Here is a 17,770-nt window from a genome sequence, read left to right as displayed (position 1 = left end):
GTGACGAACTCTGTATTCCTCGTCCACCCATAAACGCAAAAAAGGAGTTTTAAAAAATCTCCGTTTTCGGTGATTCCAAACGCCGTTTACGTGTGGACGAAACAGCTGCGTTTTCAAAAATACCCGTGTAGGTGTGGACATAGCGTAAAAGAGTTAGTAGTTTATTTCATTACTACCTGTAATTTTTTCTACTTTAAATTTAAAGTGGTGTATTTTTAATTTTTTTTAATGCGCTCTTACTGAAGCGTAGAGCTGCCACCCAGGCAAAAGAAAAATAGAGCTATATCACGTTATAACCTGAAAAGTTTGTTGTTCTAACGTTATACTTTTCATGTTTGTTCAGTATACTATCATGTTAGTACAATATACTTTTCACGTTTGAACAACATAATATCACTTTATTAAAATATACATAATTATCACGTTTTAGCAAAAAAAATTTAGGTTCTTACAATATCAATATTATAATGTACTAACGTTTTCTTTTGTCTGAGTGGCAGCTCTACGCTGTACCATTATTCTTTCACATTATTAAATATGTTTGTTATCGATCCATCAGTTGACTGGGTGACTGATGACGCTGTTTGTAGCTTCCTCTGCAGCTCTATCTTTAGCTCCTCCCCCCCGCCCGACCAGCTGATCTTTGTTGTAGTACGTCACGTCGTGCTCCCCTCCCTCCCCGTCATGTGAAGATTTATTTATTTTCTCCTCCTCGCCCTGCGCCTGTTATCGCCGAGAAGCACCATACAACCACAGCGGGACACCGCGACCACAGCAGGCCAAGCATTAGGGCCGCAGGGCCGGGAGGAGCGGGACGGAACCGCCGCTGACCCCGGAGGCGACATGACTGCGGAGTAGCGAGCAAAAGGACGCCGCTGCGCCTGCTGGTGAGCCGGAGGAGGAGGAGGATGGTGGTGAATGGTGGATGGTCTGATGGAGGTGCAGCTGCAGGTGGAGCGGCTCCTCGAGCCTTCGCCGCGGTAGCAGAGCCGCTGAACGCACCTGGAGCTGGACAAAATAATGTGAACACTCTGCTCCCTCGCCTTCGTCGTTAACATCATCATTTATGATTATGATGACGGGATCCAGTCACGTGGCTCTGGCCTGACCGACGCTACCTTCTCTTCCAGCGGCCCACAGACACAATGTCCGGGCCGGCTGGACCGGCACTGGCCGCGGAGCCTGGGCTTGGGCCGGAGCTGCCGGACCTGAGCCACCTGACGGAGGAGGAGCGCAGCATCATCCTGTCGGTGATGGAGAGGCAGAAGGAGGAGGAGACGAAGGAAAAGAGCATGCTCAAGTAAGATTACTGATTATGGAATCAGCTGGTGTTCAGAGAAAATAAAAGCATCAGTGAGCATTTTAATTAAAAAACCTCAGCAGCTGCAGCAGTGGCAGAAGCAGACTGCAGGTGTTCAGGCAGCAACAGAAGAAAAAAAGTAAAGATAAAATAAAGTAAAGATTTAAAAGCTGCTCATAAATTTGGAGTTTACTTAAAAACAAAACCGATTAAACTGATCAGAAATGGTTATACCCACACAGCACGCTGGTCTGGCCCGGATCTGGTGTCAAGCCGGTGTTCTGACAAACCATCCTACTTTGGCAAAACGTCCTACCGCAAATAGTTTATGCACATTTCTGCTGTCACAGAGTAATTCCAGCACAAATTTAAGTAGGTATGACGGTTTGCCACTTAACTTTGCCCATCAGAGTATGCTTGTAGCTCATAATTATAAAGCCAGGACGGTTTGCCACTTCATTTTACCCGTTAAAATATGCTTGTAGGTAACATTAACAAAGGTAGGATCACAAAGGTAGCATGGTTTGGCACTTCATTTTACCCGTCAGAGTATGTTTCTAGCTCTTATTAACAAAGGTAGGATGATTTGGTACTAAATTTTAGCTGTTAAAGTATGCTTCTAGCTCATATTCACAAAGGTAGGATGGTTCGCCACTGAATTTTAGCTGTGAAAATATGCTTCTAGCTCAGATTAACAAAGGTAGGACGATTTGGCACTAAATTTTAGCTGTTAGTATGCTTGTAGGTCACATTCACAAAGGTAGGATGGTTTGGCACTTAATTTTACCCATCAGAGTATTTTTCTGGCACAAAGGTAGTTTTCATTCACAAAGGTAGTACGGTTTGCCACTTAATTTCGTGTTGTGCGCATGCGCAGAAACAACGGGTAGGATGGGTTGTCAGGTAGGATGGATTCCCAGAACACCTGTTCACACCGGCACTGCTGGCTGACGTCTGGCATGCTAAGTGGTATGTCATCCAGATATGGGCCAGGCCTGGCATAGTTGTCACTGTTTATGTGATGGCATGCCGTATCTGGTTCGATTGTGGTTTGGTTTATGTGGCCCAGGCTCATAGAAAACGGGTCTGGCCCAGATCTATCATCAAGCTGGCACTTCTGACTGACTGGTGTCATGGCAGGGTGTATTCCAACCAGATGTGGGCCAGGTCTGGCATTGATGGCACTATGTATGTTCCTAATTTCCTATTTCCAAATCCCATGTTGCAATACTATACTGCCAACATTTCAAATGCAGGTTTGACAGGTTTGTGAGTGTACACTTTATCCAAAACCTAGTGAAGGTTTACTCATGTTTACCACTGGGTGGCTGTAGCTCAGGAGGTAGAGCAGGTCACCTACTGATCGGAAGGTTAGTGGTTCAATCTCCCTAGCTTCTCCTATCTGCATGTCAAGAGTGTGAATGTGTATTGATGTAGTTAGGATGTACTCAGTTGATAGAAAGGGTGTGATTGGTTGAATGTGGCATGTTGTGTTCAGTGCTTTCCGTAATCCTGCAGAGTAGAAAAGCACTATATAAGAATCGTTCTTCATGTTACTTTGCACTATTATGTTCCGGCATGTTGTTATAACATTGCTTGATTAAGGTACACATTAGGCTTATATCTAGTGCCAGAGCTGAAACTGTTCTGGGTCAGTACAGGACCACCAGTGTGTCTGCAACTGGCCTTGTGCTGGCCCATGTGTAGGCCACCTCTGGCAATACTGATCTGGGCCACCAAAGGGCCATCATTCTTTGCGTTATGTGGGCCATGTGTAAGCACATTGTGCGGGCCAGATCCGGGCCATATCAATTTTGCTATGTGGGTATTAGAATAACTGCTTAATGCAATCATTAATCTAATTCACTCCCCTATAAAATTTTGCTGTATGTCAGGTTAGGTTGATTGATGAACTGTTTCACTGATCACTTTTAATTGGGTTGATATTGAGCTCACAGAGAAGAAGCTGTTTCTGAGTTTCATTTGAGGGACCTGTACTGATTGGCAGACAGATCCATCAGGTGAGAACAAGGATGTGATTGGGAGGGCAGAGAGTTGCCAGCTATCTTCTGAGCTGTGCTGATTGATCTGCTGAAGCTGTGATATAAAATGCCAGCACGCTAAAAGATTAGCAGTAGCATCTTTTGACCCAGGTTGCAATTATGTCACCCAAGTGACATAATTGCCTCTTTGGTGTTTTCTGAGATGTTTTAGAATGAAGCTAAACTTCTTTACACCAAAATAAAGGGGAACCATGTGAAGGTCCCTGGGAAATATTTTTAGTGATCAAACTGGTCTGAATGTGGCCCACATACTGAAGTGAGTTAGAACTTTCTGCTGAAAGCAGTCAGTGTTTAAGGAATGAATACTCCTCCCTTCACAGAGCAACACAGTCCACTGAAGTATCTTCATTTTTGACATAATAATAAAATCAAATAGGCTGGTGATCTGCATACTAAACAGAGGTTCATTGGTTCATTCAGCAGATCAGTTTCACCAGTAAAAGGAAAATGTTTTTGTAATGATCAATCAGCCTTTTATTGTGTTATTTATTATAGACTGGTTCTCATAGTGGTGAAGAGAGAGCTGAGCATAAAAGCAAATCTCTCAATTTACCGGTCAATCTACGTCCCTACCCTCACCTATGGTCACGAGCTGTAGGTAGTGACCGAAAGAATGAGATCGCGGATACAAGCGGCGGAAATGAGCTTCCTCCGAAGGGTGGCTGGACTCTCCCTTAGAGATAGGGTGAGAAGTTCAGCCATCCGGGAGGGGCTCAGAGTAGAGCCGCTGTTCCTCCACATCAAAAGGAGCCAGTTGAGATGGTTCAGGCATCTGACAAGGATGCCTCCTGGGCACCTCCTGGATGAGGTGTTCCGGGCAGACCCAGCATCCATTTACCATAAATGCATCCTTGAAGAGTTGTTTGTAATTTGTGTGTCTCCTCACACAGGGTTATATCTAACATCAGAGTGTTGTCCTGATCTACTTACAGTAAATGTTTATACATTCACTCGAGAAGGTCACCAGATAAATGTGAAAGCCCATCAGATAATAGATGAATAATTTTAAGTCACATTTTTATGTCATGTTAGGGCTGTGCGATATGACCAAAATCTCATATCCCGATATTAAGACATCTATCGTCCGATAACGATATAAATCACAAAAATGTAACATTTTCTGTAAATTCTGTGAATCTCGGGCAGCTCGACTTGCGTGAAGTGTTTCCAGCTGGGCATCGCGTACCTGGAGTCGAGTGTTTTAAGTGATGCATGAAACTATACATTTTTAGACATAGGTTGTAACGGCCGCCGTTTTCTTTGTGAGTATTTATTACACAGCGTGCTGCGGGGAAAAGCCTGTTCTAACGTTCGAGTAAGGTTTATTTTTTAGCACCTGGCGGCTCTTTTTTGCTTCTCATCCGTAAACACTCTGCATCTTTCACGTGATTCAGTTTATTTTGAAAAGTCTCAACAGGATCTTGAGCTTTATTGTGAAAGGTTTATGTGGAACAAGCGGACATGCGGTGGTTTTACCGTCGTTGTTGCTAACGACAACGCATAAAAACAAGCGCTTGTCTGTCTGTAGTGTGGTTATAATAAATATAAGAGAAAGAGAGAACTTTAAGAAATTAATATAGCCACTACAGTGACCATCAAAATAATGAAAAAATATTGCCGTAAACAGTTTATTTTGCGACACCACGAAACAAACGATAGCGTAAAATGAAACGATAGACGTTTTTATATCGTCATCCGATATATATCGTTATATCGAACAGCCCTATGTCATGTTGAAATTTTTTGGAATCTTTGCTCAAATCCTTCATGACGTGTTTTTAATGTAAAATCTTCCAAATGAACTGCGGCCGTCTCAGTGTGGTTCATCCTGTTCGAGGAGGTTTTGATGAGACAGCGGTGGCAGACTGAGCTAATTGAGACAGGCTTGGTATGAGTACAGATCCTACAGAATGAGGACTGGTGTGTTCAGTTTGATTGTGCAGGGTGCAGATGGAGCTGGTTTTCACTGTTTCTCTGTACAGTGCTGTGCTGCAGTAGAATAAGTAGAGTCTGTCAGGATTTTACCCAGAATGCTTTGCTGTGTTTCTGGTGGATATTGTAGGTTTTACAGGCTCGCTGGTTCTTAACAGTCTGTCTCTCGAGTTTACTGTAACTGCAGACTAAATCCAGTTATCCCATTAGTGTGGGTGTTTCTTGGTGGATGGGGGGGTTGTGGTTTAACAGGGATCAGAGCATCTGGTGGTTTTGGGCTGTCTGAGGACTGTAGCTATCTGTGAGGTGCTGTAACCACCTGTGGCTCCAGATGTCACTGCAGAGTCTCTGAGGTCAAAGGGTTTCAAAGCAGTCTTCGTGAACACATCTGACAGAGTTTTATTTTAGTCTGTTTAAAATGTTTAGTTTGTGTGGGCCCTTTCATCAGTAAGTAAAACCGAGCGTCTGACTGTCCTCACTGTGTGTTGGTTGGTTTTTTTTCTTTTGTTTTTTAAGCCCCTACATTGCCTGTCACTTACTGGCCATCCCAAGCATGATTAGCTTTGAAAGTTTTGTTTGTTTGTTTTGCTTTTTTGTTTGTGGTTTGTTTGGTGTGTGTCACAAGTATGAGCCAATCAGCAATGACTTCTAGCATTGCTGTGTTAAAGAGATGGCACACACTGTAGACCAGCTGCCAACCTTTCAGGGCAGGACAGGGCAGACATCGCAACACTTTCATGATTTTATTGCCAGCATGTGATTTGACCATAAATCACAGACCTCCCGACTCTCAGGTTGTGGACTCTTATGGAGCTGCTGTGACATCATGTCAGGCCTTGGCCAAGCCTGCATCATGACTGTTGACCGTGTGACATCTGTGTGCATTTACTTATTTTATTGTTTCATTCATATTTTGTTAATTTTGCTTTTATGTTTGATTTTCAGTTGAGAACTGGTGAAGTGACAGGAAGACTAATAAAATCATTTCAATGAATCCTTTGTTTGTTTGCTCGGTTTGTTTACCTTTATGGTTGGCCAAACAAACAAACAAACCGTTTCAGCTGTGTGTGCTACTGGGTGAGTTGTTGCATTCTGACGCATCCTGGTGGTGGCAGAGGAGAACTGAATTAATCCCGTTTCAGTAGCTTGATGTCTCATTCTGTTTCTGCTTATTTGAAGTAGAGCCCTGTGTGGGACTGTTTTTTGTTTTGTTTTGTTTGTTTTTTAAAATCCCTCTTCCTCTGAATATCTGACCATTACCACCCACTCCCACTGTCCGTCTGTGTCCAATCCTGCCCGCACCCACAGACTTATTGATATTCATAGCTTTCACATGACGTCAGAGCTACTAGGACTCACCCTCCTTGAAGGCAAAACAGTACTTCAGTCCTTTGCCCTCCAGCCATCCATCAAACGTCCGCATGTTTAACTTAAACAAAATGCCATTTAGTTTCTGTGCTATCAGATGCACTAATCAGCATTTATTTACAGCTGCCAGAAGGATGTAGAGTATGGCATGTGAGTACATCTGCTAGCCGTGCCTTACAGGCCAAATCCCACCAATACCTGCTTCTCCACAGCAACTCAGGCTGTCAGTGCAGCTCATTTAAATGTCTTAATATTTAACTAAAATTGGAAAAATGCTATACTGTTAGAACATGATAATAATGTGACAAATTAATACTACCAGAACTTTTCTGACACTACACTGTAGATGTACGAGTCAACAAAATATAAGATTTACATGTGGTAGTTCGTTTAAGCGAACTATGTAGCACTTACCTTTGCTTTAACAATAAACAGTTTCTTGCTCTTCACCTCCTTCACATTGCATTATTTACCTAGATCAGAAGTACCTGTAGCTTTTGAAAGCTTTCGTCCTGGCAGCAGCAGAAAGTGAGGGATTCTCTACAAGATGCATGTAGATGTTATTGAACTGGGGCCTTTATGAGAGACATCGCCACTTTCAGGGATTTAAATAAAGTGTCTCTCCATGTCTTCATTTTTCTTCAATCAATTGATTATCCAGCTAATCTTGGGTTGAGACAGGTGAAAAAAACAACACTTTTGTCCTGCAGTACTATCAGCTGTAATGTGTTGCCCACTGGGGTAGTGAGTTGGTCACGTGAACCACATTATAAACACGCTATGATTAATGCATGTGTATGTGGCACTTTAAGTCCAGCACTTTTCTGTCTTTTTTTTATAACGATTTTAAAGCTTTTCCAAATATCCATCTTTCCACTCTTTTCTTTAGTTTTAGACTCTCCAATCTGAATTTTGTTACCAACAGCAGTTGCACTCTTCGTCCTGCTAACAATTTTGAGACCAACTGTTGCCCACGGCAACCTTAAAACCCCCCACTCCTGCGAGATTTGCGTTGGGTGGGATCCCAGTCCCAATGCAGGGCTCTAATTTAAAGCTTCAGTTTCAGTTTGTTTCTGTTATGATTTTGTTTTTATTTTATTTCATGATTAATTATATCACTGACATCATCATCATCATCGTTATCATCGCCATGTCTATGTCTGCAGGGAGCAGGAGGAAGTGAAACCTCCCTCGTCCTCGTAAGTACATCATCTCCCAGAGTGCACTCCCTTAGCCACGCCTCTTTTCCTCAATAAGCTATTTCTTGTGTCCCACGCTGCCCCTCCCACCCACTGATGTGCTTCCTGTCAGCTGACTGTGTGTATTACCTGGACAGGTGGAATCCATTCTCAGGGTTCAGTCAGTTGGTCAGTAACGTTGCCACCAACGTGTCCGAAGTTCTGCAGGTTAAAAGTCCAACAGACAACGAGCTGCAGACGTGAGTAAACCCAGAGGCTTACCTGAGCACAGGTGTTTGTGTCTCACCTGAGCCTCAGTTCAGGTAGACACCTGATGCTGTGTTTATTCATCATGTCGCAGTCTGACACTGAAGGTCCAAATCCAATCGTACATGCCTGGCTTCGCCTCTTTAATGAACCAAACAAGGACCAGCTCACTGGTCCTTTAGACTTCAGTACAGGTTTAGCATATGTCACCCTCTGACCTCTCCTCTCTCTAAAAACCTCCTCCTCACAGGAAGTTACATCAGCAGTTTGAGATGTATAAAGAAAACATGAAGAAGCTGGGTGAGGAGTCTCCAGAGGTTCAGACAGCGCGGGCAGAGTCTCCAACCTGCGGGATCTGTCGCAAGACCAAGTTTGCCGATGGCTGTGGCCGAGCATGCTGCTACTGCCAGAGTCGTTTCTGCGGCCGCTGTGGGGGGCGTGTCTCCTTGAGAGCCAATAAGGTTGGTCTATGAGTGCATTTTTGCTGTGGACATTGCTGAATATCTGGGGTCATTTTCAGTTTAATTATTTTTTTCAGTGACAGTTTAACAACTCTAGATCGTCTGAAATGAAACGATTAAATGTCAGACTGTTAGCTTTGATTTGATTGACACAGGCTGGATACTGTGCATAAAAGCGGCAGCAATTCATAAATGGTAAATGAAATGTTCATACAGCCATGGTCTGGATGCGTTTGGTATTGTCCCTCAGGTAGCTCTGCTTTGATACGGTAAAATGGAAATGTTACTTAAGATCAGACTCATGGGATAGACAAAGTTTCAGCACCACTGTCACTGCTTTGAGTCATCTGCCCACTTATGTATAAATCAAGATTCCTACCATCAACTATCACAACTGTGCCCTGTACTACAAACATGCCCTGTACTCACCCTAAAACTGGAGATCAGGATAAGTGTTCACACGAAGCTGATTATCAACTTAGCATTTAACCTGTGCATTCACATGAAAGGGATGGTGCTGCAGCATCTGATCAATCTAAAAGGGGCATTTTGCAGGTCGCGTGACTCTTCTTCCACAGAAAATGATCCCTATGAGTGCCACCTACTCTAGACATGTTCTAGCTGGTGATTAAATATTTTTAAAGAATCTAAAAACAGAATTCAATAGAAATTTGATATGAGGTCAGCAGGTGCAGTGTAGGTGTTTTGTTTTAGGATCAGATTTTAATGCTTTGAATCTTCCTACCAAGCTATTCTCGACTCTGTCGCACCATTAAAAACCAGGCAGCTCAAGGCTAAAACCGAGCCTTGGTTTAATGACACCACTCGGGCTGTGAGGAGGGAGTGTTGTAGAGCTGAACGCAGATGGAAGAGGGACAAACTGCAGGTGTCTCTTCAAATCTTAAAGGACTGCTGGTGTCTCTATCAGGATACAGTCAAGGAGGCTAAAAGGGAATACTTTTAATACAAGATAATTTCCTCCAACAGTCATAATCCACGTGTGTTATTTAACTCCATCAACTTAGTTTTAAATGCTCCACAAAGTGGCTGTTTGGAGGCCTCTCATAAACTATCTAATGATTTTGTGTTGGTTTATTTTTTATTAATGAGAAGATAGCAGCTACATGGGCTCTCATCTCTGCCCCTGAATCTGACCCCTCCGTCTCGATCCCTTGCTCTGCTGTTTTTGACCAGTTTGAGCCTGTAACTCTTTCTTATTTAGAGGATGTGGTTGGTCATCTGAGGCCCTCTTTTTCTCCAAATGATCCCGTCCCTCGACAATTTTTTTTTAAAGATTTTGCCTCGCACAGTGCAGGCTGTTCTTACTATTATAAACAGCCGTTTAATGTCTGGTGTAGTCCCTGCTTATTTTAAGCAGGAAGTAGTACAACCCCTTCTTAAGAAACCCGCCCTGGACCACACTGTATTGACTAACCACAGGCCTATCTCCAAGCTGACTTTTCTGTCTAAAATCTTAGAGAAAATTGTACATTCCCAATTGATTGATTTAAGAAAAAAAATGAGAATAGTATCCTGAGGTCTTCCAAGCAGGTTTTAAAAACCTCCATAGCACTGAGTCAGCACTCTTAAAGGTTTTTAATGATATCTTCCCCACCTGTGATTCTGGTAATCATGTTGTTCTTGTCCTCCTTGACCTAACAGCTGCTTTTGACTCTGTAGACCACAACATTTTACTGTCTCGTTTACACCGTCTTGCAGGCATTCGTGGTACTACTTTGAATGGGTTTAGGTCTTATCTTTCTGATCAAACTTAGTGTTAACTTTTTAGGGTATGAGTCATTTTCTGCGGCTCTTCAGTTTGGGGTCCTGCAGGGCTCAATTCTAGGGCCTCTGCTTTTTTCATCATATTTACAGCCCTTGGGAACCATCCTTAAAAAGCATGGAAATTCCTTCCACTGTTATGCTGACAACTGCCAGATTTATCTGCCTCTGAAGCAGAAAGATGCCTTCTCTATTAAACCACTTCTGGAATGTCTAGAAGATATTAAAACTTGGATGTCCCTAAACTTTTAAAAATGTAATTCAAGCAAAATAGAGGTGATTGTGTTTGGTCCTTGCGGACCTAGTGATCCCTCCGCTATTGATTTGGGACCCCTGGCAGAGTATTTTAAACTTGTTGTTACTAATTTGGGTTTTAAGATGGACAGTGACTTTAAATTGGACACTCAAATTAGGGCTACTGTCAAGTCCAGTTTTTATCATTTAAGGTGCTTGGCAAAGGTAAGACCTATTTTATCCAGGCCACATTTTGAAACAGTAACCCATGCTTTTATTTCATCTCATTTGGATTACTGTAATGCACTGTATTTTGTAGTAAGTCCGTGTCTTCTCTTTCGTCTGCAGCTGGTTCAAAATGCTGCTGCACGACTTTTAACCCAGAATTCGCAAAAGACAGCACATAACTCCCATTCTGGCTTCACTCAATTGGCTGCCTGCCTTTAATCTAATGTGCTGATTTATTATTTTAATTTAATTCTAATTAGTATTTTATATTTTTTAAGTTATTCAATGTATCGTTTTTTGGCATGTCAAGTGTACGGCACTTTGTTTTCAGCTGGGAGTTGTCTGAAAGTGCTATATAAATAAATTGCTTGCTTATAGAACAATAAAGTGTTGTAAAATTGTTTGCTGACAACAGGAAAAACTTAGCTCTGTGAACCTGACTGGCTCTCTGGCGGCTGGTCCCTCTGACTTCTCCCCTCCTGCTGCACATGAACCAGCTGACTGACCATATGATTCATTTTCTCATTCATGAAGCCAGAGTTCAGAGCAGACAAAAACATAAGAGCAGACATTGTAGCTATATCTTATTCAGTATTTGATTAAAATTACTTTTTTCTCCCCTGCTGTTTCTACGGTAAATATCATGTCAGCACTGATGCATCTTCATATTCCAGCTCCTCTGGATTAAATGGACGCTCTACTCTTCATTTACCCGTTGCCACACATTGCTATGGTGAATTCTGATACCAGGATTCACCATGGCAGGAAAACCTAAGTATAGAGAAAACCTATCCGTTTTTCTCAATATGTAAGTTGTGTAAAAAGATAAACTTACAGGAAATTTAACAGAATGTATTAAACTGAAAGACTAGAACAGGGGTGGGCAATTCCAGGCCTCGAGGGCTGGTGTCCTGCAGGTTTTAGAGCTCACCTTGGGTCAACACACCTGAATCACATGATTAGTTCGTTACCAGGCCTCTGGAGAACTTGAGGAGCTAATTTAGCCATTTAAATCAGCTGTGTTGGTTCAAGGACACATCTAAAACCTGCAGGGACACCGGCCCTCGAGGCCTGGAGTTGCCCACCCCTGGACTAGAAGTTCAGTTTCAGTAAAAGCAACTCATTTATCAACATCCATTAATGACATAATTACATCATCTCTGGAAAATATGTGAAGTTGTGCATCTTTGGTTGTTTGGAACCCAGGAGACACCACATGATCTGTAAAGCATGCCAACTATCACATCAGGAGGAAAACCAGACAATCAGGCAACAGCAGCCTCTTACATGCGTTTATAGTAAACAAACTCGGTGTGTGTGTTTCAGGTGATGTGGGTGTGCAATGTGTGCAGGAAGCAGCAGGAGTTTCTCACTCGGTCAGGGGACTTTTCCCCTGAAATGCTATCCATCAATTACAGCTTACACAGGGCTCCCCACCCACCTACACATGGGCCACTGGGTGCCACGGGGCCCTTGAATAATGGCGCAGCAGAATGGTGGGTATTATTCATTGTTTATATTATTCATCATTTTTTGTTCCTGAGGCCATTTAACTGTCAGCTGTGCCTGCATGCTTCTCATTTAAATTTAAACTTTTAATTAGTGAGATTGTTTTTAATTAGAGAGTGACCTCCATCACTCTCACTCACACACACACACACACACACACACACACACACACATACATATATATATATATCTATATATATATCCTGTAATCAGATTAACAGATTAATAATCTGGGACCTTGCAGAGGATTACTGCTGGTGCTAAATACAGCATGCAGGCTAACAGCAGTGATGTCATTTCCTGTATTGCTGGGATTGGAGAGGGGGAGGGCCTTCCGGTGTGGTCCATGTCAGTCATAAACTTGCTGAGTGTGTCAAGGTGTTGGTCAATATGAAGCTTCAAACCTCCTAGGAGAGCTGTAAAAACTTTAATTAAATGTGTATGTGGTTGAACTCAGACTGACTGCATGTAAGTACACATCTCAGCTTCTTTATGCTCCCTGTTGATACAGATTCAAACTTTGTTGATCAGAAATCAGATTCACTTTCACCATTAGTAGGTTTAACCAGTGCTTTGATATTTTGATGCTTGTGAACACTGCATGTTGTCTGGAGCTGCTGGAGAAAAGTTTTAATGTTTCTATGCTGCATCGATGTCTGCTGCTGGTTCTGGTTTTGGTAACAGAATTTAACTCAGACAGAGTTGAGATTTTATGGTCGTAAACATAGAACAGGAGTCAAAATGTAGTTTTCCTTAAACAATGAGTTTATTATTACAGTGAAGACCTTTTTAAAAAGTTGACAGTACAGGTGAAAAAGCCTTGAAACAGGTCGATAAAAAGGAAGTCTGAACAGGAAGAACTTCATATGCTGCTACTAGTAGTAATACTATTAACAGTAGACTCCTCAGTTCTTGAAGCTTTGGTTCTGTGTAGAGTGTGGGTATATATGTATCAGCTGGCTGACAATCTGCTCCTCCTCCACTCTCACTGGATCACACTCTGTGACTGACAGGAGGCAGAGCCCCTCGGGATTGTACTATAATGGCAGGAGGAGCAGGATGCCTAGCTCATCATCGGACCTTGCTGTGAACAACCGTTCTCGATCGCCACACTGCTGTCATGGTTACGGAGAGGAAGAGCTACAGGGACACAGGCAACCAATAAGAGATGGGCGAGGTCGCTGGTACTCACAGGTGAGTCTGACAGGTGAAATTCATTTATTTGCTCACATTTCTTGTAAATTATTTGATCTGATGCGGGAAGCTGTTTAATAGTTTATTTTCTTTAGAAATGAACGATGAAATGCAACAAAGAAAATGGAGTAGTTGTAGCACAGGTGGTTGACCAGGTCTGCTAGTTTAAAGGTTGAACTGCGTTCCAAATAACTTTGGGCAAGTTGCTCTCCAGTGCATCCATCAGAGTGTGAATGTGTGTGAATATTAGATAGAAAGCACTGCAAAGTATTAAAAAAGTGCTTGTATGAATGGGAGAATGAGGCATGTTGAGGCATATAGCGCTTTTCATTCTGTTTGAGGACTTTATACAACATGCCACTGACACCCATTCATTAAATTCATTCATACGATTGTCTTTGTTACATGGACTGGTTGTCATATAGCACTTTTCTGCACTCCCCGAGTACACAAAGTGCTATAAAAGAACCATTCTGTTTGCCAAAAGCAATTAATTAAATGTTTTAACAATTTTTCACTAGTTTAATAGTTTTTTATTAATGATTTAATTAATTTCATTTATTGATGGTTAAGTTGTGCTATGAATGACAGTTGAGCTGTGATAAACATAGCAGGCTTCAGGGCTTACCAAACTGATGATGATGATAATGTTCACCTTTCTCACCTCCTGGCTCAGGATCACCCTCTAGACCAACGTCAGGATGAGCTTGAGCTGCAGCGACAACAGGAAGTGGAGTTTCAGGCACGGTACCGTAGTGACCCAAACCTTGCCCGATACCCAGTGAAGACACAACCAAGTGAAGAAACCATGAGGATGTTAGCTCAGGTAGGCAGGGTCCGCCACCAGCGCCGCCACAGTGATGTTTCCCTGGCAACCGCAGAGCCTGACCACCTGACCATGAGGCATTCAGGTAAGGGCATGTCCGCCCATCTACTCACATCTTATTTTGTCTCTGTTAGTGCGCCCCAGGGCAGCTGTGGCTACAGTGTAGCTTGCCATCACCAGTGTGTGAATGTGTGTGTGAATGGGTGAATGACTGAATGTAGTGTAAAGCGCTTTTGGGGTCCTTAGGGACTAAGTAAAGCTTACCAAACTTTAAATGCAGGCCATTTACCATTTATCATTTATTAGCAGGCAGTGATCGGTTTTACTCGTTTCATTCTCAGCTCTTCGTCAGAATCTGCCTCTGGGATTGGTCAAATCTGGAGGTCAGAGGTCATACTCTGTGGACCGTGCAACCACTCACATAAGCCCAACATATTCCCGTCACAGCCCATTATCACAACAACTACTGGACCCAAGCTCAACCCTGAAGAGGAAGCCAGCCACTGAGAATGTAGCACAGAGGAGTCGGCATGTAGGGAAGATGCACGTGATTGGCAGCTTTAGCAGCTCAGAGGAGGATCTTGTTACCACACCTGAGTACACTAGCGCTGACGAGCCTGACAGTAAGTGGCTACATGCTAACAGCCAGTCAATCATTTTTCTTACATGTGTGCACATTGCTTGAGAGTTGTTTGTCACGTTGGACATGATACAGCCACTGGTCACGAGAGAGAAAAGTGTATTCTCTGACCCATGATCAAGTGGTTATTTTTTTTATTCAAAATATTTTTATTGAGTATTTGTGGATATAGTTTACAAAGAAAAAAAGAAGATGGAAAACACAAGCTGTTTACAATGAATACTAAACAGAACTTCTCATGTTGGAACATTGTTTTCCTCTCGACGAGAAAAAAGAAAAAAAAACCAAAAGAGAGAAAAAAAAACGAAAACAACCCCCCACCCAACAAAATAACAAAAGCCACAACCAAGGAGGGATTATGATATTAACTTTCCATAACAACCACACAGAAGTTAGCTATACCATCACTATAGCTACATTACAGCTTTGCCTGATAGTTGCAAATTAAGGAGCTCGTCCAGTAAGTTAGCAGCTGGAGCTTCTGGAAAATTGGAGAGGTGGGATTGCAAAAAATGTCTGAGTTGTAATTATCTAAAAAAGTGAGTTTTGGGAGGACTGTATTTTCCTGCCAGCTGATCAAATGATGCTAGTTTATTGTGTATAAAGAGATCTTTAAAGCAAATAATACCTGCTCTAAACCAGACCTGGAACAAGTTGTCCAAAGTTGGGGGGAGGAATAGGTGGTTTGAAAAGATGGGGCTTTGAAGTGAAAAATTATTAAGATTGAAATGTCTCCTTAACTGCGCCCACACCCTGAGGGAGTGCCGAATTATCGGATTAGATGTAAAGTTGTCAATGGATAAAGGAAGAGAAGAAACCAGAAAGGAGGCAAGAGAAATACCCTGAGTTGAGTCGAATTCCATTGCCAGCCAGCTGGTGGGGCCCACACCCTCCCCAGACTGTAACCAGTAGGTCAGGGACCGAATATTGGCAGCCCAATAGTAAAAGCGGAAGTTGGGAAGTGCCAGACCCCCTTCAATCTTAGGTTTCTGTAAATGCACCTTAGCTACTCGAGGTCATTTACCCTTCCAAATATAAGAGGAGATTATAGAATCTAGAGTTGTAAAGAAAGACTTGGGGATGAAGACTGGTAAAGATTGAAATAAGTATAAGAATTTAGGAAGGATATTCATTTTAATTGAATTAATTCATCCGACCAGAGTTGTGTTCAGGGGTGACCACTGTTGAAGGCTTTGTTTGACATTCTTCAATAGTGTAAAAATGTTGGCTTTAAGAAGTTGTTTATACTTTCTTGAAATTGTAATACCCAGGTAGGTGAACTGCCCTTTGACCACTTTAAAGGGGAAACCCGACAAATCTATTGGAAACGCTTCTTCATTTAGTAGACAAAGTTCGCTCTTGGACAGATTTAATTTATAACCAGAGACTTGACTGAAACACGTGAGTAGTGACAATATAGACGGTAGGGAAGTATTTGGATTTGAAATAAAAAGCAATAAATCGTCAGCATAGAGAGAGACTTTGTGTTCAGTTTGACCTCTTTGTATACTCTGGACAAGTTTACTGCTTCGAAAAAGCATTGCTAAGGGTTCAATAGCTAGATCAAATAACAACTGGCTAAGGGGGCAACCCTGACGTGTGCCTCGTTTAAGTTGGAATGGTTTTGATTTCTGGCTATTAGTGCAAACAGACGCAAAAGGGGACAAGTATAGGTACTTGATCCATGAGATGAAGTTGGGACTGAACCCAAATCTTTCCAGCACAGCAAATAGATAGTTCCATTCTACACGGTCACATGCTTTTTCCGCATCAAGGGAAAGAACACATTCTGGAGTGTCCTTGGACGGCGTGTGCAGGATATTAAGAAGGCGTCGGATGTTGAAAAAGGGGTGGCGCCCTTTAACAAAGCCAGACTGATCTTCAGATATGACTGCTGGCAGGACCCTTTCTAACCTGTGGGCCAGCGCTTTAGCTAGGATCTTAAAGTTCACATTCAAAAGCGAAATTGGCCTGTATGACGCACACTCAGTTGGATCTTTCCCCCTTTTTCCAATTAAAGTTATGGAAGCATCATACCAGGAGGTTGGCAGTTTGCCCTGTGTGAATGCTTCAGATAGAACCGAGTGGAGTAGAGGTACGAGCTGTGGGGCAAATGATTTGAAAAATTCAACCAAAAAGCTGTCTGGGCCAGGGGACTTCTCTGACTGTAGAGAGAAAATTGCAGCACTAATCTCTTCTTTGGAAAATGGCGCATCCAAGATCTCTCTGTGGGTGTCTGCCAGCTCAGAAAAGTCCAAGCTTTTAAGAAAATTTGTGATTAGTGAGTGGTTGGTGGGAGATTCAGAGGAATAAAGCTTCATATAATATTCCCTGAATGCGTCATTGATTTTGGCATGATCAGTAACGAGCCCGTCATCTGAGTTAATGGCGGTTATACACTGACGTGGCTTTACACCCCTTATTTGGTCAGCTAGGAGTTTGCCTGATTTCTCTCCATGCACAAAAAAATTACTCCTACTCTTTAAGAGTTGCCTCTCCACAGCATGAGTTGAAAGAAGTTCAAATTTGGTTTGGAGTTCAATATGTTTCTTGAAGATCTCAGAGTCCTTATTGTGTGCATAGTGATGGACTAAGTCTTTTATTTTATCGGCTAATTCTTGCCCTTCTTTTAAGTTTACCCTCTTCATATTAGCTGTGTATGAAATGATCTGTCCTCGGAGATAGGCCTTCATTGAGTCCCAAACTAAAAGGCTAGAAATATTTGGGGAAAGCTGTGATGGATGTTAGAGAAAAAAGAATACTCTGTCGGTCGGATGCAGATGTCGCC

General features: G+C 42.4%; 1 protein-coding gene across 15 annotated transcripts in view; it reads left to right on the top strand.

Moving 5' to 3' along the window:
• Nucleotides 1-705: 705 nt before the first annotated feature.
• LOC135933273 (regulating synaptic membrane exocytosis protein 2-like) overlaps nucleotides 706-17,770 on the top strand; it is a 76,305-nt gene continuing 59,240 nt past the window's right edge. For 7 of the 15 annotated variants that reach the window (XM_065471345.1, XM_065471352.1, XM_065471350.1 and 4 more), the window contains exons 1-9: nucleotides 706-1,300; nucleotides 6,787-6,813; nucleotides 7,830-7,862; nucleotides 8,000-8,101; nucleotides 8,359-8,569; nucleotides 12,140-12,309; nucleotides 13,336-13,516; nucleotides 14,193-14,427; nucleotides 14,684-14,965. In XM_065471345.1, the coding sequence (XP_065327417.1) occupies nucleotides 1,146-1,300; nucleotides 6,787-6,813; nucleotides 7,830-7,862; nucleotides 8,000-8,101; nucleotides 8,359-8,569; nucleotides 12,140-12,309; nucleotides 13,336-13,516; nucleotides 14,193-14,427; nucleotides 14,684-14,965 (1,396 nt within the window). In that variant the 5' untranslated portion in view covers nucleotides 706-1,145. Of the gene's footprint in view, nucleotides 1,301-6,786; nucleotides 6,814-7,829; nucleotides 7,863-7,999; nucleotides 8,102-8,358; nucleotides 8,570-12,139; nucleotides 12,310-12,671; nucleotides 12,791-13,335; nucleotides 13,517-14,192; nucleotides 14,428-14,683; nucleotides 14,966-17,770 lie in introns of those variants that run through there. The other 8 variants (XM_065471357.1, XM_065471355.1, XM_065471353.1 and 5 more) reach the window with 6 other exon arrangements.

The sequence above is a fragment of the Pelmatolapia mariae genome, linkage group LG22 (genome assembly GCF_036321145.2).
Source record: "Pelmatolapia mariae isolate MD_Pm_ZW linkage group LG22, Pm_UMD_F_2, whole genome shotgun sequence".
In the NCBI taxonomy this organism is placed as follows: Eukaryota; Metazoa; Chordata; class Actinopteri; order Cichliformes; family Cichlidae; genus Pelmatolapia; species Pelmatolapia mariae.
The sequence above is the reverse complement of the archived record's forward strand: the minus strand, read 5'-3'. Positions and strand labels throughout refer to the sequence as shown.